The 24,123-nt window shown below is 37.9% G+C and overlaps 1 protein-coding gene across 2 annotated transcripts in view; it reads left to right on the top strand.

Annotated features, from left to right (window-relative positions):
* Positions 1-24,123, top strand: part of UVRAG (UV radiation resistance associated) — a 496,833-nt gene that overhangs the window by 47,546 nt on the left and 425,164 nt on the right. For both annotated transcript variants that reach the window (XM_077113538.1, XM_077113539.1), the window contains exon 2: positions 10,093-10,210. In XM_077113538.1, coding sequence (XP_076969653.1) covers positions 10,093-10,210 — 118 coding nt within the window. The remainder of the gene's footprint in view (positions 1-10,092; positions 10,211-24,123) is intronic.

The raw sequence follows: 24,123 nt of genomic DNA, 5'->3' as shown, positions 1-24,123 counted from the left end.
TTCTTGATCTAAGTATTACGCATTTTTATAAACTAGTAAGTATTTAGATATATAAGCTTATTTATACCCCCAAAGAGTAGGAGAAAGATCAAAGGTGATTTTGGAGTTATACAGAGAAGGTAGGGTTTAACAGATGAGTATGATTACTGAATCATCATATTGATATTTCTTTTAGTCTCCACTATCTTTGAGCAATGAGAAATTAAAACCTCAAATTATGAAATTGTAACCCATACCAAACTCTGAAATCTGTTCTACGACCAATTGTTGTGATGTACTTTGAAATTTATTGCTCTTTTAATATGTTATTTATCACAAAAAAGAAAAAGTAGATTGTGATGATAAATGCACAGCTATATGGTAATATTGTGAGGCATTGACTGTACACTTTGGATGATTACATAATATGTGAATATATAATATATATCATTAAAAGATACATAATTTGAAAGAAGAAGATGAAGAAGAAATAGCCAAAGCATGAGATAATCATTAATGAACTGACATTGAAGGAGTGCTTGGCTCCGGCCTAAGCTTCTTCTTAACTTGTGGTTTAACCTGGGTAGAGGGACTTCCCTGTATCTCAATCTTCTCATCTGTTGAATGAGGATAATGATTCATACTGCATATAAATCTCTGAGGATCACAAGGGACAATGGATATGAATGTGCCTCGTAAAAATAAAAGGGCTATAAAAATGTAAAAAAAAAGCTTATTTACTAGAAACAAATGAATGAATGAATCTCAACATCTGACAGTGTTGGTTAGTATTATGTAAACTTCTATGAAGTTGTACGCTGAAGTTGCTACTCCTTTAGTAAAACAACTTACTTTGTACTCCCATCCAAACACTATTTCTTTCCTTTATATTTTTGTATCTTCCCATTGTACTTTGTTTTTTTCATACTAACTGACCTATGTGTTCCTTTTCTTTTATCTTTCCTTTACACTGAATGCATTTTTTTCCCTTCTTGCAAGTGAACTTTTCTCAACATTCAACCCCTTTCAAGCAAATCAGTTTTGAAAATTCCTGTGAGGACCAAAAAAAAAAAAAAAAATGAATAAATATTTTTGTCCTAAAAAGTCAATTATTTGTAACTCTGTTCATTTTAACCAGATGAAATAATTTTGTTGGAAGTTATCTTTTATTACAGGTTAATATTTAAAAAAGTATCAAACAGCTTTACGATAATTGGAATAAATGTTATTAAAGAAGTAGCCAAGATATAGGGCACAAGGGGACTCATAAATTTACTGCCTTTCACCAAGATGTCAGTAATTTACCCTTAAAGAGTTAATTGCCATTGTACGTTCTAGCTTCTGGGCGCATCTTATACATATATATATATATATATATTTGGCAATCAGAAATTGATTTTTTTTAATTTTTTTTTTTTTTTTTTTTTTTTTTTTTTAAAGGAAAGACAGAGAGAAGGAAGGAAGGATAGAAGGAAGGAAGGAAGGAAGAAAGGGGAACATCTTTAAACATTTTCTTGTTTTATTGTATTTTGTTTTTTTGTTTTTGTTACATGGGCTGGGGCCGGGAATCGAACCGAGGTCCTCCGGCATAGCAGGCAAGCACTTTGCCCGCTAAGCCACCGCGGCCCGCCCTTAATTTTTATTTTTTTTTGTTAATTAAAAAAATTAGCTAACAACATTTAGAAATCATTCCATTCTACATATGCAATCTGTAATTCTTAATATCATCACATAGATGCATATTCATCATTTCTTAGTACATTTGCATCGATTTAGAAAAAGAAATAGAAAGACAACAGAAAAGAAATAAAACGATAATAGAGAGAAAAAAAACTATACCTCAGATGCAGCTTCATTCAGTGTTTTAACATAATTACATTACGATTAGGTAGTATTGTGCTGTCCATTTCTGAGTTCTTGTATCCAGTCTTGTTGCACAGTCTGTATCCCTTCCGCTCCAATTACCCATTATCTTACCCTATTTCTATCTCCTGATGGTCTCTGTTACCAATGACATATTCCAAGTTTATTCTCTAATGTTGGTGCACATCAGTGGGACCATACAGTATTTGTCCTTTAGTTTTTGGCTAGTCTCACTCAGCATAATGTTCTAGAGGTCCATCCATGTTATTACATGGTTCATAAGTTTATTCTGTCATAAAGCTGCATAATATTCCATCGTATGTATATACCACAGTTTGTTTAGCCACTCGTCTGTTGATGGACATTTTGGCTGTTTCCATCTCTTTGCAATTGTAAATAATGCTGCTATAAACATTGGTGTGCAAATGTCCGTTTGTGTCTATGCCCTTAAGTCCTCTGAGTAGATACCTAGCAATGGTATTGCTGGGTCATATGGCAATTCTATATTCAGCTTTTTGAGGAACCACCAAACTGCCTTCCACAGTGGTTGCACCATTTGACATTCCCACCAACAGTGGATAAGTGTGCCTCTTTCTCCACATCCTCTCCAGCACTTGTCATTTCCTGTTTTGTTGATGATGGCCATTTTGGTGGGTATGAGATGATATCTCATTGTGGTTTTGATTTGCATTTCTCTAATGGCCAGGGACATTGAGCATCTCTTCATGTGCCTTTTGGCCATTTGTATTTCCTCTTCTGAGAAGTGTCTGTTCAAGTCTTTTTCCCATTTTGTAATTGGATTGGCTGTCTTTTTGTTGTTGAGTTTAATAATCTCTTTATAAATTCTGGATACTAGACCTTTATCTGATATGTCGATCCAAATATTGTCTCCCATTGTGTAGGCTGTCTTTCTACTTTCTTGATGAAGTTCTTTGATGCACAAAAGTGTTTAATTTTGAGGAGCTCCCATTTATTTATTTATTTCTTCAGTGCTCTTGCTTTAGGGTTAAGGTCCATAAAACCGCCTCCAATTGTAAGATTCATAAGATATCTCCCTACATTTTCCTCTAACTGTTTTATGGTCTTAGACCTGATGTTTATTTCTTTGATCGATTTTGGGTTAACTTTTGTATAGGGTGTGAGATATGGGTCCTCTTTCATTCTTCTGCATATGGATACCCAGTTCTCTAGGCACCATTTATTGAAGAGACTGTTCTGTCCCAGGTGAGTTGGCTTGACTGCCTTATCAAAGATCAAATGTCCATAGATGAGAGAGTCTATATCTGAGCACTCTGTTCGATTCCATTGGTCGATATATCTATCTTTATGCCAGTACCATGCTGTTTTGACCACTGTGGCTTCATAATATGCCTTAAAGTCAGGCAGCGTGAGACCTCCAGCTTCGTTTTTTTTCCTCCAGATACTTTTAGCAATTCGGGGCACCCTGCCCTTCCAGATAAATTTGCTTATTGGTTTTTCTATTTCTGAAAAATAAGTTGTTGGGATTTTGATTGGTATTGCGTTGAATCTGTAATCAATTTAGGTAGAATTGACATCTTAACTATATTTAGTCTTCCAATCCATGAACACGGTATGGCCTTCCATTTTTTTAGGTCTTCTGTGATTTCTTTTAACAGTTTTTTGTAGTTTTCTTTGTATAGGTCTTTTGTCTCTTTAGTTAAATTTATTCCTAGGTATTTTATTCTTTTAGTTGCAATTGTAAATGGGATTCGTTTCTTGATTTCCCCCTCAGCTTGTTCATTACTAGTGTATAGAAATGCTACAGATTTTTGAATGTTGATCTTGTAACCTGCTACTTTGCTGTACTCATTTATTAGTTCTAGTAATTTTGCTGTAGATTTTTCCGGGTTTTCGACGTATAGTATCATATCATCTGGAAACAGTGAGAGTTTTACTTCTTCCTTTCCAATTTTGATGCCTTGTATTTCTTTTTCTTATCTAATTGCTCTGGCTAGAACCTCCAACACGATGTTGAATAACAGTGGTGATAGTGGACATCCTTGTCTTGTTCCTGATCTTAGGGGGAAAGTTTTCAATTTTTCCCCATTGAGGATGATATTAGCTGTGGATTTTTCATATATTCCCTCTATCATTTTAAGGAGGTTCCCTTGTATTCCTATCCTTTGAAATGTTTTCACCAGGAAAGGATGTTGAATCTTGTCAAATGCCTTCTCTGCATCAAACGAGATGATCATGTGATTTTTCTGCTTTGATTTGTTGATATGGTGTATTACATTAATTGATTTTCTTATGTTGAACCATCCTTGCATACCTGGGATGAATCCTACTTGGTCATGATGTATAATTCTTTTAATGTGTTGCTGGATTCGATTTGCTAGAATTTTATTGAGGATTTTTGCATCTATATTCATTAGAGAGATTGGTCTGTAGTTTTCTTTTTTTGTAATATCTTTGCCTGGTTTTGGTATGAGGGTGATGTTGGCTTCATTGAATGAATTAGGTAGCTTTCCCTCCACTTCAGTTTTTTTGAAGAGTTTGATCAGGGTTGGTACTAATTCTTTCTGGAATGTTTGGTGGAATTCACATGTGAAGCAGTTTGGTCCTGGACTTTTCTTTTTGGGAAGCTTTTGAATGACTGATTCAATTTCTTTACTTGTGATTGGTTTGTTGAGGTCATCTATTTCTTCTTGAAACAAAGTTGGTTGTTCATGCCTTTCTAGGAACTTGTCCATTTCATCTACATTGTTGTATTTATTGGCTTAAAGTTGTTCATAGTATCCTGTTATTACCTCCTTTATTTCTGTGAGGTCAGTGGTTATGTCTCCTCTTCCATTTCTGATCTCATTTATTTGCGTCCTCTCTCTTCTTCTTGTTGACAGTCTTGCTAAGGGCCCATCAATCTTGTTAATTTTCTCATAGAACCAGCTTCTGGTCTTATTGATTTTCTCTATTTTTTCATGTTTTCAATTTCATTTATTTCTGCTCTAATCTTTGTTATTTCTTTCCTTTTGCTTGCTCTGGGGTTAGTTTGCTGTTCTTTCTCCAATTCTTTCAAGTGGACAGTTAATTCCCGAATTTTTGCCCTTTCTTCTTTTTTGATATAGGCATTTTAGGGCAATAAATTTCCCTCTTAGCACTGCCTTTGCTGCGTCCCATAGGTTTTGATATGTTGTGTTTTCATTTTCATTCGCCTCGAGATATTTACTAATTTCTCCCTTGACCAACTGGTTGTTTAAGAGTGTGTTGTTGAGTTTCCACGTATTTGTGAATTTTCTGGCACTCTGCCTATTATTGATTTCCAACTTCATTTCTTTATGATCTGAGAAAGTGTTGGGTATGATTTCAATCTTTTTAAATTTGTTGAGACTTGCTTTGTGACCTAGCATATGGTCTATCTTTGAGAATGATCCATGAGCACTTGAGAAAAAGGTGTATCCTGCTGTTGTGGGATGTAATGTCCTATAAATGTCTGTTTAGTCTAACTCATTTATTGTAATATTCAAATTCTCTGTTTCTTTATTGATCCTCTGTCTAGATGTTCTGTCCATTGATGAGAGTGGTGAATTGAAGTCTCCAACTATTATGGTAGATGTGTCTGTTTCCCTTTTCAGTATTTGTAGTGTATTCCTCACGTATTTTTGGGCATTCTGATTCGGTGCGTAAATATTTATGATTGTTATGTTTTCTTGTTTAATTGTTCCTTTTATTAGTAGATAGTATCCTTATTTGTCTCTTATAACTGTTTTCCATTTGAAGTCTAATTTGTTGGATATTAGTATAGCTTCTCCTGCTCTTTTCTGGTTGTTATTTGCATGAAATATCTTTTCCCAACCTTTCACTTTCAACCTATGTTTATCTTTGGGTCTAAGATGTGTTTCCTGTAGACAGCATATAGAAGGATCCTGTTTTTTAATCCATTCTGCCAGTCTATGTCTTTTGATTAGGGAATTCAGTCCATTAACATTTAGTGTTATTACTGTTTGAATAATATTTTCCTCTACCATTTTGCCTTTTGTATTATATATATCATATCTTATTTTCCTTCTTTCTACACTCTTCTCCACACCTCTCTCTTCTGTCTTTTCGTATCTGATTCTAGTGCTCCCTTTAGTATTTCTTGCAGAGCTGGTCTCTTGGTCACAAATTCTCTCAGTGACTTTTTGTCTGAAAATGTTTTACTTTCTCCCTCATTTTTGAAGGACAATTTTGTTGGATATAGAATTCTTGGTTGGCAATTTTTCTCTTTTAGTAATTTAAATGTGTCATCCCACTGTCTTCTTGCCTCCATGGTTTCTGTTGAGAAATCTACACATAGTCTTATTGGGTTTCCCTTGTATGTGATGGATTGTTTTTCTCTTGCTGCTTTCAAGATCCTCTCTTTCTCTTTGACCTCTGACATTCTAACTAGTAAGTTTCTTGGAGAACGCCTATAGGGATCTATTCTCTTTGGGTTGCGCTGCACTTCTTGGATCTGTAATTTTAGGTCTTTCATAAGAGTTGGGAAATTTTCAGTGATAGTTTCTTCCATTAGTTTTTCTCCTCCTTTCCCTTATCTTCTCCTTCTGGGACATCACTACACGTATATTTGTGTGCTTCATATTATCATTCAATTCCCTGAGCCCCTGAGCTCAAATTTTTCCATTCTTTTCCCTATAGTTTCTGTTTCTTTTTGGAATTCAGATGTTCCATCCTCCAGTTCACTAATTCTAACCTCTGTCTCTTGAAATCTACCATTGTAGGTTTCGATTGTTTTTTTCATCTATTCTACTGTATCTTTCATTCCCATAAGTTTTGTGATTTGTTTTTTCAAATTTTCCATTTCTTCTTTTTGTTCATCCCTTGCCTTCTTCATGTCCTCCTTCAATTTATTGATTTGGTTTTTGAAGAGGTTTTTCCATTTCTGTTTGTATATTCAGAATTAGTTGTCTTAGCTCCTGTATCTCATTTGAACTATTCATTTGTTCCTTTGACTGGGCCATATCTTCAATTTTCCTTGTGTGATTTGTTAATTTTTGCTGGGTCTGAACATTTAATCAGATTTCCCTGAGTGTGACACCCAGCAGGTTAAAAGACTTTCCTGTGAAGTCTCTGGGCTCTGTTTTTTTTATCCTGCCCAGTATGTGACGCTTGTCTGTCTGCGGGTCCCACCAGCAAAAGATGTTGTGGCTCCTTTATTACTGCCACTATTGGTGTTTGGTTGGACCCAGTTCCTGCGACTGTTGGAGACTCCCTCCTCTCCCTCTGGGCAGCCACCTGTGGGGGAGAGGCACCGGCTCCCGGCCGCCGCGGCTTGGGAAACTCGCTGATCCGAGACTCCCCGCCGGACTGGGAATCTGCTTGTGGGGGAGGGGCACCAGTTGCCGGCCGCCGCGGCTTGGGGAACTAGCTGATCCGAGACTCGCCGCTGGACTGGGAAGCCGCCTGTGGGGGAGGGGTGCCGGTCACCGGCCGCCGTGGCTTGGGGAACTCACTAATCCGAGACTCGTATCTGGTCTGGGAAGTCACCTGTGAGAGAGGGGTGCCAGCCGCCAGCTGCCGCGGCTTGGGGAACTTGCCTCTCCGAGACTCTCAGCCGGTCCGGGAAGGAGGGAGGGAGGGGCACTGGCCGCTAGCCGCCGTGGCCCGGGAAAGTGTGCGCCGCTCGGGGAGCTCACCACAGTGAAGTCTCGCAGCTGGTCCAGCCAGTCCAGACTGGGGTATGCTGTGTGTCCGATCCCTGCCGTGGCCCCGGGAGCTGTTCTGCACTGTTTCTCGCATCTTATATTTTAATTAATTTTGGTATAATGAGAAAACTTACTCTCTTGCTTTTGCAGCAGGCAAAGTAAAGAAAAGGGCAGAAAGCCATACGACTCAGAGTCTGTGCTTTAAGTATAGTGAAGGAATTATTGTTTGTTTGTTTTTTTTTATAAGCCTTAAAAATGTCTTGATGCAGTCAGTTCTGTTTTATTCACATCAGTGGGAGGAAACGTTGTTGTAGTAAATATATATCAGTAATCGACCTGATGAGTGTTTGTGGACTCAAGTGCTGATTTTATAAACCTACAATTTGGAGTTAGAAACTGTCTTGGAGGTGGTTAGGCTAACTTCCTACAAAACACAAAGATTGGCAATATCCATGCATCCATTACAGATTCAATCTCTGTGTAGTTGCATAGTGCTTTGTAAAGCATATATTTCCATTATGATTTCGTTTGTCTTAAAATCATTCTATTGAATTGAAGGACAGGTAATTGCCCTGTATTCTGTAGCAATAGAGGATTGTAAAGAACAAGTGGCATCTTTTACATGTATTAACTCCTTTGCTTTCTTTCTGTTTCCTTTCCATTCTCCTTTTGAAATATCATCTGTCACTTATTATTTGGTGTTTTTTTTTGTTGTTGATATTTGGTTACTTAGAAATGTTTTGATAAGAACATGAATAATGATAATGATTAATACATTGAATGATACGTAACCTCATGGAGTTGTTATGAAGATTAAATAAAATCATGTGTATGAAGTGTTTAGCACAATGCATGGCACATTATAATAATGTTAACAGTATAGTGATGTTGATGAGCTCTTTCATCAGATCTTTTCCTGCCAAATTAATGGGGAAGATAATTGTAAACAACTAACTATAATACAAAGCTGAATGAAATAAGTGCTGTAATAGAGATAGTTGCAAAATTCTTCTGTGGTTATTCTAATAAAGGAGAATTTCTCCTTCCTGAAGGAGAAATATTTTCCCCTAAACTTTGAAGTATGAATAGGATCTCCTTTGAGAAGGGAGGAGTACGTACTCAAGAGTTGAGGGCTAATATGAACAAAAGCATGGGGGTAGGAGAGTGCATGGTCTTTTTCATGGAATATTAAGCAGTCTTGTTTGACTGAGGGGTTGAGTGTGAGGAAGATCTGTTGAAAGTAAGGGTGGAATATGGAGAGATCAGATTATACATGGTTTAGAAGGCAATGTTAATACTTTATTTCAGAGGCTTTGGGTAATTATTTCAGGTATTTGAACAAAGGGCCAAAATTGCATTTAGAGGAAAATAGATGTGATTATTTTATTCAGGCAATTAGTGATCCCTGTCAATTTAAAACTTGGTTGAAGGGCTAATGAAAAATATATACCAAAAGAAAAATGGTTGCTATAATCCAGGGTGTGATATAGAAACTATTGGCAGATTGTGGTAAAATGAGCCCTTTAAAGTCAGCCTCAGGAGCACTTTGTAAATGAATTTGGGGCTTTGTGTATTTAGAGGATTAGGCAAATTTAATAAACAGTAACTTTTCTCTCAAAGAATCTTAATCTCTAGATTTGGAGAAAGGATTGCTGGGTATGTGAATGAAAAAAACAGAACTGTATTCTTCCATCTGACTACACAGGTAATTGAAGAGGGGCTTACCTCAGTAGCATGGACTGAGGGAGAGCTTTAAGCTTATTTTAAAATGAGCACTTTGTTTCTATTTTTAAGTCTCTGAAAATAATTATCTAGTATAGGGAACTAGCTCTTGGGAATGAATCTGCATTGATAATGTTTTCTCTTACTGATGTGAGATGATTTGGCTATCCATTAAACTTACCTGATATATTTGTTGATTTATGCTGTTGTTTATGGAGCTTTTGCATTTCTCACACTTGTGACTCCAAATAAATTCAAGCATTTTATGGAAGAAATTGTTGATTTGGGGGCCAGATTAAGAAATAGACACTGGTTGGCTGCTAGTGAAGTAAGAATTTGATTTAAGCTCACAACTATTGGGTTATTGTTTGGATGGGGTGACCAGTGAGTTATTGCTTTCTGTTTTTTTGGCTTTGGCTTCTTTTCCTGGTTGTCAGATGATCTGGAATTAAGACTGAATTAGCAGTAGGGACAGTTGTATGTAATAACTGCTGATTTTCTGTTGTTACGAGAGGGACTTTGCATGTCTACTAGCATCCTTCTGGGAAAAAGCAAATTTTTACTTAGTTTATGTCCCAGGAAATATTAATGCTATTCTGCATGTAGGTAGTACTTAATATGACATTTATGTTTTTCAGAAATATATTCTATCTGTTGTCGTTTGATGCTTACAACAACCTTTTAAATGAGATAGGCAGGTGTAATTATTATCGACAGGATGCCGAGGCATAAATAAGAGACTGGATTCAGGTTACTGGCAATGAGTAACAAATGATGACTGGCACAACTTATTACACTTTATTCTATTTTGGTTTTGAATTGTGACTGTCAGAAAATTTTATAGGAGAAAAGCGCTGAATGCCCCTTTTTCATTATTTTTTAGCGGCGTCTTCGACATCTTCGAAACATTGCTGCTCGGAACATTGTTAATAGAAATGGCCATCGACTGCTTGATACCTACTTCACACTTCACTTGTGTAATGCTGAAAAGATTTATAAAGGTAAGGGAATCTGTGGACGTGGTACACACAGATAATTACATCTCATTTTTTTTCTTTTGTAACATTGGCGATTCTCAGTGCTTTATTTTATTTTTGCTTATTGGAAAGTAAATTGCCATGCTATATGAAAAGAGCTTATGAGCAGTTGTCATATATATTAAAGAGACATGCTCTTGGATAAATCTTTCAGATAATTGGGCCTTACATTGATAAATTTACTGTTCCTTTATGAGTGTTAGTTGCCTAATACCTTTATTTCAGTTCCTAGTGTTTTAAACAGATTGTAAACAATCTGTTGTCCTGCATTGATTTTATTTTCTTCCTTTAAATGTAATTATTTTTTAAAATATTTTGGTAAAATAGTATCCTGTTTATATCTTCTTTTATCTGTAAATGCTTGTGTATATGGGGTCATTTTAAAAGAGTGGCATGATTTTTTCTAATTCACTTTCATTTATTGTACTGTGCATATTGCTATAAGTGACCATTATAAATGTAGAAAAAATATTCTGTTCAAAATCACAAACATGCTTTTGAATACATATTGTATGAAAGGTACTGTGATATATTCGAATGGCTTGGGTAAGGTGATATAAGAAGAAGCATGGTATAATAACAGGAACATTGTATTAGAATTGAAAATACATTGGTACTAACTCTAGCTCAGCTACTTAATAGCTATGAGACTTTGGATAAAGTCATGGCTTTTTGAATGTCACTTTTTCCATCTGTAAACTGGAGCTAATGATGTCTTAGGAAGTAGGCAAGACAAATTTTTATGAGAATCAATTGAGATGATGTGATAATGCTTTATAAGATGTCATTACAGATTTATTTGTATTGGCAAAAATGGCATTATTTTAATAGGAGGTACTGTGGTGAAGATAAAACATCTTTTTATTTTTAAGTACTTTTAAAAAATCATTATTAAAGCAGTACTTGTTTAATAACTTTTTTCACCAATATATGCTCATTAAGAAAATTCACTCATTGCAGAAGTGTATAAAGTAGAAAGTGTATCATACAGAACCTTCCCATAGTAATAGCATTAACATAATTTTTAAGGATGCTGAGGAAGACTCCAAATTCTGTTGTCGTCGTATAATTTTATTTCATTCTCATTTTTCATTCTAACCATTGCATATTTTAAAAATAGTTTTATTAATATAAATAATTACTGCTACCTCCCATAAAAGATGCTCAAAATTTCAGTGGCTTAACAATAATAAATTTCTTACACTAAGTTTAGTGTAGGTATTCTATATCAGGTACTGTCTTGGCAGCCCTCCTCCAAGTAGTGACTCAGGCCTCCAGGTTCTTTCTGTCTTGGGATGCTGCTGTCCTCAGCAAATGGCTTCTGACATTGCAAGAGAAAAGATAGAAACAGTTCGCTTTGATTCTACCTCATTCCTTTGGTCATAAATCATTTGCATTGTCAAAAGAGGCCTTTTGTTTTAGTCAAAAGAGGCCTGGGAAATGTAGTCTTTCTGTGTGTCCAGGATAAAAATGAAACTTTGGTCACTATTTGGTCTACTGCTTACTAATTGGTTATATTTCATTAGCAATATTTGACAGTGCCAGAGTGTTTTAAAGTTTTGGTGTGTTTATGTATAATCAAATAATCATAATTTTCTTTACCTTCATAAAAATTTCATGACCTTCCTCTAGTGTTATCTCTGATAGTAGTAATTAACATAATGCTTAGCACATTTTGGGTATTTGGTGAATTTATAGCAATTATTATTAGAATTATAAAGTTAACAATAAGTAGTTTCTTTGCCTCTGAATAGGGAGTGGCTATGGGAGGACTGATTGATAATCGTAATGTAAAAACTTGTCTCGAGATGAGATGAAAGTTTGAGACTTTACCCTCCTCTACAATATCATGATTGAGTGAAGTCTGTTCATAGGCTGCCTCTATTTTTTTAATGCAATTTTACTGAGATATATTATATATTCACATATCATGTAATCATCCAAATTGTACAATCATTGATTCACAGTATCATTGTATAGCTGTGCATTTGTCATCACAATTGATTTTTGAACATTTTCATTACTCCAAAAAGAAAAAAAGAGAATAAAAGTAAAAAAGAGCACCCCAAACATCCCCTACTCCCCATTTCCCATATTATTTAATTTTTTTTGTCTTTTTTTTTTCCTTACTCATCTGTCCATACACTAGATAAAGAGAATGTCAGTCACAAGGCTTTCACAATTACACAGACCTTAAAAGCTCCTTAGTTATTCACTCATCTTCAAGAATCAAGGCTATTTGATTATTGTGTTGGTTTGAAAAGATGTGTGTCCCCTAGAAAAGCCATGTTTTAATCCTAATCCCATTTTGTAAAGGCAGCTGTTTCTTCTAATCCCTATTCAGCACTGTATGTTTGAAACTGTAATTAGATCACCTCCCTGGAGATGTGATGTAATCAAGAGTGGTTGTTAAACTGGGTTAGATGACGACATGTCTCCACCCATTCGTGTGGGTCTTGATTAGTTTCTGAAGTCCTATAAAAGAGGAAATATTTTGGAGATTGGAGATTCGGAGAGAGCATAGAATGCTGCAGCACCATGAAGCAGAGAGAGAGTCCAGGAGCCAGCGATCTTTGGAGATGAAGAAGGAAAATGCCTCCCAGGGAGCTTCATGAAACCGGAAGCCAGGAGAGAAAGCTAGCAGATGACGCCATGTTCGCCATGTGCTCTTCCAGCTGAGAGAGAAGCCCTAACTGTGTTTACCATGTGCCCTTCCACTTGAGAAGGAGACCTTGAAATTCATTGGCCTTTTGGAACCAAGGTATCTTTCCCTGGATGCCTTTGATTGGACATTTCTATAGACTTGTTTTAATTGGAACATTTTCTTGGCCTTGGAATTGTAAACTAGCAACTTATTAAATTCCCCCTTTTAAAAGCCATTCTGTTTCTGGTATATTGCATTCTGGCAGCTAGCAAACTAGAACAATTATAGTTCAATAATAGTTTCAGGTATTTCCCTCTAGGTACTCCAGTATCTCCAAAACTGAACATGGATATCTGTATACTGCATAAGAATAACCTTCAGAATGACCTCTCGACTCTGTTTGAATGCTTGCAACCACTGAAGCTTTATTTTGGTTCATTTCTCTTTTTTCCTTTTGGTGAAGAAATCTTTCCTAAATTCTGAGCTGCTGAGCATTTATGTATAACCTAGTCGTTCCCTGGAACTTTGGGTATTTCTGTGACACCTGAGACTTAGAATTAGAGTTCTTCAGCTATGAAAGTCAACATTATATCATACAGCAACTGTAAAAAATAATGAAAAAGTGATCAGACTTCAATTAGAGAAATGAATGAAGCTGATATGGGTAGGACTAAGGTCCAAGGATGATATGACTATATTTTAAAACTTCTTTGTGAGACCAAAGGAAGAGATGTTTAAGTGGTGCAAAATTTATATTTTTGGTAGCATGCTGTGCTGGTTTGAAAGGAAGTATGCCCCCTAGAAAAGCCATGTTTTAATCGAAATCCCATATCATAAAGGTAGAATAATCCCTATTCAATACTGTATGTTTGAAACTGTAATCAGATCATCTCCCTGGATGATGTGATTTAGTCAAGAGTGGTTGTTAAACTGGATTAGGGGACGATATATCTCCACCTATTTGGGTAGGTCTTGATGGGTTTATTGAGTCCTATAAAAGAGGAAACATTTTGGAGAATGGGAGATTCAGAGAGAGCAGTACCACAGAATAGAGAGTCCACGAGCCAGTGACCTTTGGAGTTGAAGAAGGAAAACGCCTCCCCGGGACCTTCATAAAACCAGAAGCCAGGAGAGAAAGGTAGCAGATGATGCCATGTTCGCTATGTGCCCTTCAGCTGAGAGAGAAGCTCTGACTGTGTTCTCCATGTGCCTTTCCACTTGAGAGAGAAACCATGAACTTCATTGGCCTTCTTGAACCAAGGTATCTTTCCCTGGATGCCTTAAATTGGACATGTCTATAGACTTGTTTTAATTGGGATATTTTCTCGGCCTTATAACTGTATACTAGCAACTTATTAAATTCCCCTTGTTAAAAGCCATTCTGTTTCCTGTATGTTGCATTCCAGCAGCTAGCAAACTAGAACACATGCTATCTAATTTAACTTGTATCAGCCTATTTGAACACTATAATTTCAAGGGAAACTTGAATAGAGAGTGTTCTTTTTTTTTTTAAAGTGTGGGGGAGGTTATTTCTGTGCTCCCGGGCAGAACTCACCAAACCCAAAATGGAGGGAGGTGAGTGCACACGCGGGCTTTGGCATAGGCAGCTTTTAAGGATGGAGGTCAGGTGATGTCTGGAAGGGGCAGTTCATTAGTTCTGGAAGTCAGGCTGGGAGGGGCAACGCAGTCTCTGCAGCTCCAGTTGCAGTGCCCTTCCCCGTTCCCCCGACCTGACATTCCAGCCTTTTTGTGATAACAGGGTGCCGAGATCTTTCTGGCTACTTCCTGCTGTAATGGGGCGGCATGGGGTTATAGGCCAGAACTGTCATGGCTAGGGGGGTGGGGAGGCTGGCTGTAGGAATCTGGTGAGGAGGGCAGGTGATGATAATGATGCAGGAGCATTTGGTTGACTGCTGCCCGGGATAGTTCCTTCATGGATCCCTGAAGGAAGTTGAGGAGGCAGGGAGCTGGGCTAGTGAGGTGAGTTGGCATTGTAGAGAGGAGAGGGATTCTGATGTCAATTCCAGGGCTACCTGTAGTCGAGTCTCAAAGTTTTGAGAGGTTAAAATACCATGTCCCAGTGCCCTTCCCACTGCGGCTGAGGCTGCGACCAAAGCAGTTAGGCTGACACCTACTAGGATAGGAAGAAAGGCAGCCCTTTTTGAGCGAGGAGAGGGCAGTAGCCAAGTTAATTCGGACTCCCCATAGAGGGTCAATTGAGGAACAATAGTTACCAGAAAGCATGGTCCTGGGGTAGTGGAGTTAAGGCACGTGAAAAGAGTTCCATTACACCAGAAATATTGTCCTTTAGGGGCATGGGCGGTGTTGTGGATAGTGATGTTAGTCTGGCACTTGCTATGAAGTTTTGTTTGAGGGGTTTTTTTTTATTAATTAAAAAAAAATTAACAACATTTAGAAATCATTCCATTCTACATATGCAATCAGTAATTCTTAATATCATCACATAGATGTATGATCATCATTTCTCAGTACATTTGCATCGATTTAGAAAAAGAAATAGCAAGACAACAGAAAAAGAAATAAAATGATAAAATAGAGAAAAAAATAAAAAATACAAAAAATATATATAAAAAAACAAACAAACAAACAAAAAACTATAGCTCAGATGCAGCTTCGTTCAGTGTTTTAGCATAATTACATTACAATTAGGTAGTATTGTGCTGTCCATTTTTGGGTTTTTGTATCTAGTCCTGTTGCACAGTCTGTATCCCTTCAGCTCCAATTACCCATTATCTTACCCTGTTTCTAACTCCTGATGGTCTTTGTTACCAATGACATATTCCAAGTTTATTCTCTAATGTCGGTTCACATCAGTGGGACCATACAGTATTTGTCCTTTAGTTTTTGGCTAGACTCACTCAGCATAATGTTCTCTAGGTCCATCCATGTTATTACATGCTTCATAAGTTTATTCTGTCTTAAAGCTGCATAATATTCCATTGTATGTATATACCACAGTTTGTTTAGCCACTCGTCTGTTGATGGAGATTTTGGCTGTTTCCATCTCTTTGCAATTGTAAATAACGCTGCTATAAACATTGGTGTGCAAATGTCCGTTTGTGTCTTTGCCCTTAAGTCCTTTGAGTAGATACCTAGCAATGGTTTGATTGTTTGAGGGTTTTTTATCCAGTGTAGTGAGGCTTTTAATTTGGCAAGAAGATCTTGCCCCATTAGCGGGCTGGGGCAAGAAGGCATTACTAAGAAAGAATGTGTAATGGGGTACCCTTCTATTAAACATGTTAGCGGTCCAGTAGTTAAGGGGCGTGAAGGACTGCCGTCTATGCCCATAACCGTGACCTGGGAAGGAGTTGACCTGAGTAAGAGGGAAGGACAGAAAAGGTAGCCCCAGTGTCCACTAAAAAGGAGGTGGACTTACCTGCTACTTTGATTGTTACTCTGGGCTCGATGAGAGTGATCCGGGTCACTGGGGCCGGGCGTTGTCCATCGCTGGTGGCCAGGCCCAGGACTGCTAGCGGAGTGTTAGGGTTGGAAGGACAGCCCCTCCACGGCCAGGCGCCGAGGAGCAGTCACTTTTCCATTGTCCCTTTGTACCACAGAGAGGGCATGGTCCCTTGGGCGGTCAAGGATTTGGGCACTGGTGGGACCAGTGTCCGTCGAGGCCACATTTGAAACATTTTCCTGGTGGTGGATTAGTCGTACCAGCTTCTTTTCTGTTGAAGTGAGCTGCAGAGCCGCAATCAGGGATTGGGTTTGTAAATTCGCCTTTTGGCGGTCCCGGGATTCCTTTTCTGCCCTCTCCAGTTCATCACGAGTATTAAAAATTTTAAAGGCAGTGTTTACCAGGTCACGGATAGGGGCCTGAGGACCGTCTTCAATTTTTCTAAGTTTACACCTTATATTTGGAGCCGATTGGGATATAAGGTGTGTGGCTAAAACAGTTTTACCAGCCTCTGAGTCGGGGTCTAGGTGAGTATATTGGGAGAGGGCTTCTGCGAGCCGGTGTAGAAAAGTGGCCAGGTTTTCTTCAGGACCCTGGGTAATTTCCCTTAGCTTATGGAAGTTTACTTTTGCGGAGGTTCGTAAGGATATTAAAATAGAAAGTCCCATCCTCAGGCCAATGAGAGAGGACCTATTGCCCATACTGACTGGTCTCAAAGGAGAAAGGACTGGCCCAGGGGGTGTCGGCGTCCCAACGCCCTGAGAGAGTCCTCGGAGCTCTCATGAGCGGGGGCTCGTCTCCCCAGGGGATGTCTCACCCTGGTTTGAGGCCCTTTCAGGTCCTGGACCTGAACTTGGGAGGGAAACGAGAAGCAGGGCGTCCCCATGGCTCTTCCAGTCCTGGGAAAGGGTGTGAGGCTTGCAGGCGTCCCCGTTCACCTCAGCCCTCGGAAGAGAACCTGACGTGAATTCACGATTTTCGGAGAGTAATTAACAGACAGGCTCTCGGAACCGTGAGACCCGGCAGCAGGGCTAGGAGGGAAGGGACTTACCCAATCCGTGGTGGATGCAGTGGTGGGCCAAAGGATCCCTTGTCGCTGGCTATGTGGAGGAAGGAGGAGAGAGGAAGCCAGGGCGCCTCTGGCCAGGCAGGCGGCACCCGTGCTCCTCTCCCGGGTTTCCGGCACCAGATGAAAGGTTTAGGAGGCGAAAGGGTGAGAAAGAAGAAAGGTACACCAGGAAATTTTAAGTGTGTGGGGGGGGGTTTATTTCTGCGCTCCCGGGCAGAACTCACCAAACCCAAGATGGAGGGAGGTAAGTGCGCCGAGAGTGTTCTTGTTGGTTTGTACAGGTTGGTTTAATGCCCCTATATGTTCCAGAGTAATATGGGCAAAAGATTTAAAAGTATTTTCAAAGTCCCCTTGAGTGACTAGGGGGAAAGGGAGATTTATACCCCTGGAGTTATGTCCCATGTAGTAGGGAGGGCAGTGAGTTATTTTCCTACCCATGAAATGTGAGTGCCTGTCATCTTCTGGAAGACCAACCAGTTATTTTGAATACTTCAGAAGATGAACTCTATATTCCAAACTGGTGATCTCATCTGAATCTTACAGTTTTAAATATCATGTATACTCTGACAACTCTCAAATTTGTATCTCTAGCTTGGGCCTTTCGTTTGAACTCAGACTCGTATCAAGTTGCCTTTCTCTGCTTGGAGGCTAGATAGGTGATTTAAACTTGATATGTTCAAAACCGAGTGTCTGCTGTTTCAGCTCCGACACACCTCCTGTATTCTTCAAAAAATGGCAACTCCATCCTTCTGTTTGCTTAGGCCAAAACCCTGGAATCATCCTGGATTGTCCTCTTTCTCTTATAACCCATATCCAGTCTTTCAGCAAATACTTTTAGCTCTACCATCAAAGTATATCTGTCGTCTAATTGCTTCTTATTGTCTGTCTCCAAACCACTATCGTCTTTTGCCTGAATTATTGAAGTAGACTTCTAACGGGTTGCCTGACCATGTACCCCTTTCAGTTTATTCCCAACCGAGATTCTATTATAAAATGAAAATCAGATCATATTGCTCCTCTCCTCAAAACCTTCTGTGGCTCACAGTAAAAGGTTTAATCCTGTTGGTTTTCTAGAAGGCTTTTTATGATCTGACCATCTGTTACCTCCCTAAAGTCATCTTTTGCTACTTTTCTAGCTGACTCTCCTCTGCCCACACTAGCTTTCTTATTCCTTGAGCACATCAAGTTTACTTCCAGTTAAGTCTTCTTTGTGTTTTTTTTAGCCTGGGAAACTCTTCCCTCAGATAGCTAACACAATTAATTCCTCCACCTCCTTTCAGTTGTTTGCTCCAAATGTTTCCTCAGAGGAGCTCTCCTGGATTGTAAAATTACCCTTTTGAAAATTGTGACATTCTTTGTCCTGTCTTCTGTGCTTTACTTCTCTGTATAGTGCTTAATATAACCTAACAAACTGTATGTTTAATTATTTGGTTATTGTTTGTCTTTTTCCACTGAAATGTAAGCTCTATGAGGGCACAAAATTTTCATTTGGTTTTGTGAGCTACTCTTTCCCAGTACCTGGATCAGTGCCTGGCACATAATAGGCATTCGAATATTTTTTTCTTTTTAACTTAAATTTTTGAGTAGGTAATGCAGTGCATGGTTTCTTTATAAACGTTTAATTAAAGCCTCCCTTTCACCTGTTCCCACCTCCCTACTTTTCTGCCTACACTGATAACCTCTGTTACTCATTTCTTGTTTTATCTTTCCTGAACTTTTTTATGCAAACACAAGAAAATACAGGAATATTCTTATTTCTTACATTTTTTGCTAAATACATCTGTTTAAGTAAAACTTTATTGAGATCTATCATACACCATATAAGCCATATGAAGTATACAATCAGTAGCTCACAATATCATTACATTGTTGTGCATTCATCACCGTGATCAATTTTAGAACACTTTGATTACTCCAGAAAAAGAAATAAAAATTAGAAAACCAAAATAATCCATACCCCTTATCCATCCCACCAATATTTTATTATAAAATTTTAACAGTTTTATTCACACACCACACAGCCCATGCTAAGTATACGATCAGTGGCTCTTGGCTTAATCACATAGTTATACTTTCACCACTATAGTTAATATGAGAACACTCTCTGTTTTTCCAAAGAAAAAAATCCTATACCTCTTATATTCCCCTATTAATGACATTTAGCTTTGGTATAGTGCCTTTGTTATCATTAATGCCAGAATATTACGTTATTGTTAATGATAAACCGTAGTTTTGGTTTGCTAAAAGCTGCTGGAATGCAATATACCACAAATTGGTTGCCTTTTTCCAAGGAGATTTATTAGGTTACAAATGTACAGTTCTAAGTCCTATCTCAATGTATCATCATATGGTTTTGAGGCCAGAAGTCCAAAATAAAGATGTTGGCAATGCTTGTTTTCTCCCAGAGTCTATGATGTTCGGTGCCGGCTGCTGACAATCCTTAGGGTTTCTGTCTCTCATCACATGGTGATAACCTCTCCTTTGTTGGCACTTCTGGTTTCCTATAAAGTGTTTTTAATTCATTATTTCATTTGAGCCTTATAAAAACCCTTTTTTTCCCCAGGTGTCATTACCCTTCGCAAGGTGAAGAAATTGTGGCCCTAAAAGGTTAATTGACTTGTCTAGTGTCACAAAGCTTATACTTGGTGAATTAGGGACTGCAATTGTCTTTTGATTCTAAGTTCACTATTTTCTTTGCAACATGTTGCTAAATTTCACTGATAATATTTTAGGTATAGTGGAATGATAGACAGTATAGGCCTAAGTTGTCATGTTAGAAATTACCCTCATACTCAGTGATTTCTTTTCTAATTGGAAAGTGAGGCTCATTTATCCTCACTTCCTCTTAATTAATAAATGCATCTTGAGGATATAAATAAGAAGGCAGATTGTTTAGTTTTAGTCTTATGTCAATTAATCAAGAAAGTTTTGGAAGAGATGATGATGCTATTCATCTTCTTAGGGCTGGAGATACATATTTTGGAAACTGTTTAACTTGGATATCTTGCAGGAATTCTTCTCTCTCTCAAAAAAAAAGAAAGAAAGGAAAAGAATTATCTGTTTTTTCCCCCCTAGATTTAAAAAGTAATACATACTTATTGTAGCTTTTGCATATAAGAATGTAGCAAAAGCAAACAGTACAAAACTATATTAAGTATAAGGTGAATAAAAACAACCACTTTAGGAAGATTGTGGGAGTAATCCTTCCAGAATAGGAAACTATAGGAATAAATCCCTGCACCAGAACAACTATTGTACTGGCAGGAATTCTCTGAATCAACTATTTTGAAATTCTGGGGTCTAGTGGAACACTGTGCGGCATCCAAAGAAGAGTTGGAGGAAGAGGCTGGTAAACTGTGATAGACATGGTTGAATTTCATCCTCCATGTAGTGACTACCATCTGCCCATCTTCCCGTAAAGTGACATACAGGAGTGGGGCTGTAGTCCGTGAGTCTGGTGCTGCTTGCTGGTGTCAGGGTAGGCTATAAAGACCCACCCCTCTGAAATCCAGGCGTGTGTGATCAGATTGCTGGTCAGAAGCAGATCACTAGGGGTTGGCTCCAGGGTGGCCATCGTTCCAACCTCCCTCAGACAAAAGTGGCAGAAGAGTATTAAAGAGGCAAAATGTATGGCTTTTTCTTTCTTTTCTCTTTTCATTCCCATTAGAAAGCAAGAATAGTTTGGAGAAGTCACAGATTGACATTGCTAGCCCTGAGCAAGAAGGAGAAGAACAAAGGCAGCAAAACTAGTTATCCCAAAGCAGTGGGAGAACTAAATTTCGAGAGTTATAACGATGTAAAACTCAGAATGTCCAGTTCTCAACAAAAAATTAGGAAACATACAAAGAAACAAGAAATTATGACCCATCACAGGAAAAGGAGAATTTGCCAGAGTTGAGGTTTCTGGGTGACCAAAATGGCAGTGTAAGATGCTCCAGGGTGCCATTCCTCCATAGAATCTTTGAGCTGTTAACAAAAACTGACAGAGCCTACTTCTTCAAAACGCTGGAAAACAATTAATGGGTTGCAGTAATTGGGCAAGTGTCCTATGAAGAAAACAGAGTTTTAAAAGCCATGAAGAAACTAAGGCTTAGCTAGGAAAAGTAACTTGTCCAGATCACACAGATGATGATGAAGACTCTGATGGCAAAGCTATAGGGGGAAGGACAGAAGATCCCTAAATCACCACGTGGAGGAAAGTTGCCTATTACCTGGACCACCTACATTAAACTATACATGAGTGAGTAGTAGCTATTGATATGTTAAGTAATTGAAATGTGGGTGTTATTGCAGCTAGTGTTACTCTAATTATTACATTTAAAAAATTATTTCTGATCATTCCATAGTATTTGCTAAGGAAGAGAGAAAACAGCTATTTGTAATTTAAGTTTTCTCAATTAAGACTATATTTCAGTTGTTTTATACATTCCAATCATTTAGCCGGTTTGGGGAGATGAAAAACACTTATCAGTATGATCATGCTATATATTAATATTTTTGTCTCCATGATTATATACTATTCATAGTGTACTATTTACAAGTCCTATGGAAAAAATGAAGCAATGGTTTTGCCTTATTGTTAAATGCTAAATTTAATAAAAACTATATCAAACAGTCATTTTGTTATGCACACCTTGAAACAATTTTATATTCTAGGATCATTTCTAGTGTTTTGCTCCATTATACTCTTGGTTATTGTGTTTCCTCCAGCATACATTCTTTTATATCCCAGTTTACCTGTAGCAGTCTGGATCTAGTCAGGAGATAGAAATCACGTATTAGATTAAAAAGGGGTAAATTTAATGTAAAGAATTATTGTTAACAATGATGAAAGATATCAGGAAATTCTGTATAGTACCATAGGGCTGAATGAAAATACCCATGAAAGGACAAATATGAAAAGTGTTCAGGCTTCATTGGAGAATGTGTGGTTTAGCCCACCAGAATTTTGCTGGTATGGCCCAGCTGGACCTGGTCTGGAAATGTTTGGCAAGCAGTAGGCCATTTTCCAGACCACGGATGAGAGATTAGGCAGTTAGCAACTAGTGGCGTGATTGTGTTGTGCAAGTGTGGGTGCTTGCAGGAACTCTTTAGGGTTCTAGGAGAATCTGGTTACTATGGGTAGGTGGCTGTGAAAAGTATTTTGCTAGGCCAAGATTACAAGGTCACAGAGGAAACCGTGTTCTTGATTTTTGTGCTTGGCCAATGTTTTAGTTTCCCTTGGCTGTTCAAGTAAACACTATGTAATAGGTTGGCTGAAACAATGGGAATTTATTACCTCATGGTTTTAAGGCTAGGAAAAAGTCCAAAACGAAGTTTCATCAAGATGATGCTTTCTTCCCAAAGACTGGTGTTCTGGGTATGGCTGTTGGTGATATTTAGTCCTAGGCTTCTCTGTCACATGGCTGCCTCTCCCTTCTCTTCAGAAATCCACTGAATTCCAGCTTCTTGCTTCCCATGGCTTTCTCCTTCTCTGTCTGAATTTCATCCTGCTTTTTTTTTTTTTTTGCATGGTCGAGCACTGGGAATCAAACCCAGGTATCTGGCATGGCAGATGAGAAGTCAGCCTGCTGAGCTACATGGCCTGCCCTTCATCCTGCTTTTAAAGCACTCCAGTAATAGGATTAAGACCCATCTTGATTGAATTGGACCACACATTACTGAACTAACCTCATCAAAAGGTCTACTTTCAATGTGTTCATACTCACAGGAATGGATTAAGTTTAAGCATATCTTTTTCTGGGGTATATACAACTCCAAAACACCACAGATAGCTTCATCTGACAAATCTTACACCCACATTGCTGACTTCTGGCCTATGTCAGAAATGGCAGGAGAGCATTTTCTTCCTGCGTTGTTCCTCCACCAATTTCTATGAAAGCTTAAGATCATTCTCATGTTAAAGATGTAATAGTTTAAGGAATTCATTGTTTATAGTGGAGCATATGCTGAAGGATGCATTAGGAACTGAGAGGAAATAAATTGAGACCCGACGTGGTAGGGGTTGGCATACTAGTGGTTGCAAGCCAAATCCAACCACACCACCTGTTTTTTATGGCCTGTAAGGTAAGAATGGTTTTTATATTTTGTAATGTTGAAAAAAGGTCAAAACGAAAAAGAAAAATATTGCATGTGAAAATACATTTTCAAAAAAGAAATAAGTAAAATCATATTACAGATGAGCATTAACAGATGAACATATTTGATCGATTTTGGTAAGGACCACTACTTTTGAACATCAATTAAGTGAAATATCCCATCCATAAAGAGAATCAGTAGACCTGCATTATAAGAAAATGAACTCAGTTATTATTATATTTTGGTTTCATCAATGAAAAATTTATGGAAGTTTATTCTTCTATAAGTACTTATATCCCTCAGTTTTATTTTTTATTTTTAACTTTTTAAATTGTATAATGTAATATATACAAAACAAAGAAAGAAAAAAGCAATAGTTTTCAAATCACTCTTCAACAAGTAGTTACAGGACAGAGTTTTTCATGGGCTACCATACGATCCTCTCAAATTTTTCCTTTAGCTGCTCCAGAATATAGGAGGCTAAAAGGCTTAAATATTTTTTTATCATCGCAATCGACTTTTTTTTGGTGAAAAATAACATATATACAAAAAAAAGCTATAAATTTCAAAGCACAGCACCACAGTCAGTTGTAGAACATATTTCAGACTTTGACAGGTTACAATTTCACAATTTTAGGTTTTTACTTCTAGCTGTTCTAAAATAC

Source organism: Tamandua tetradactyla, chromosome 8, assembly GCF_023851605.1.
Source record: "Tamandua tetradactyla isolate mTamTet1 chromosome 8, mTamTet1.pri, whole genome shotgun sequence".
Taxonomy (NCBI): Eukaryota; Metazoa; Chordata; class Mammalia; order Pilosa; family Myrmecophagidae; genus Tamandua; species Tamandua tetradactyla.
This window is presented reverse-complemented; position numbering and strand designations above follow the sequence as displayed.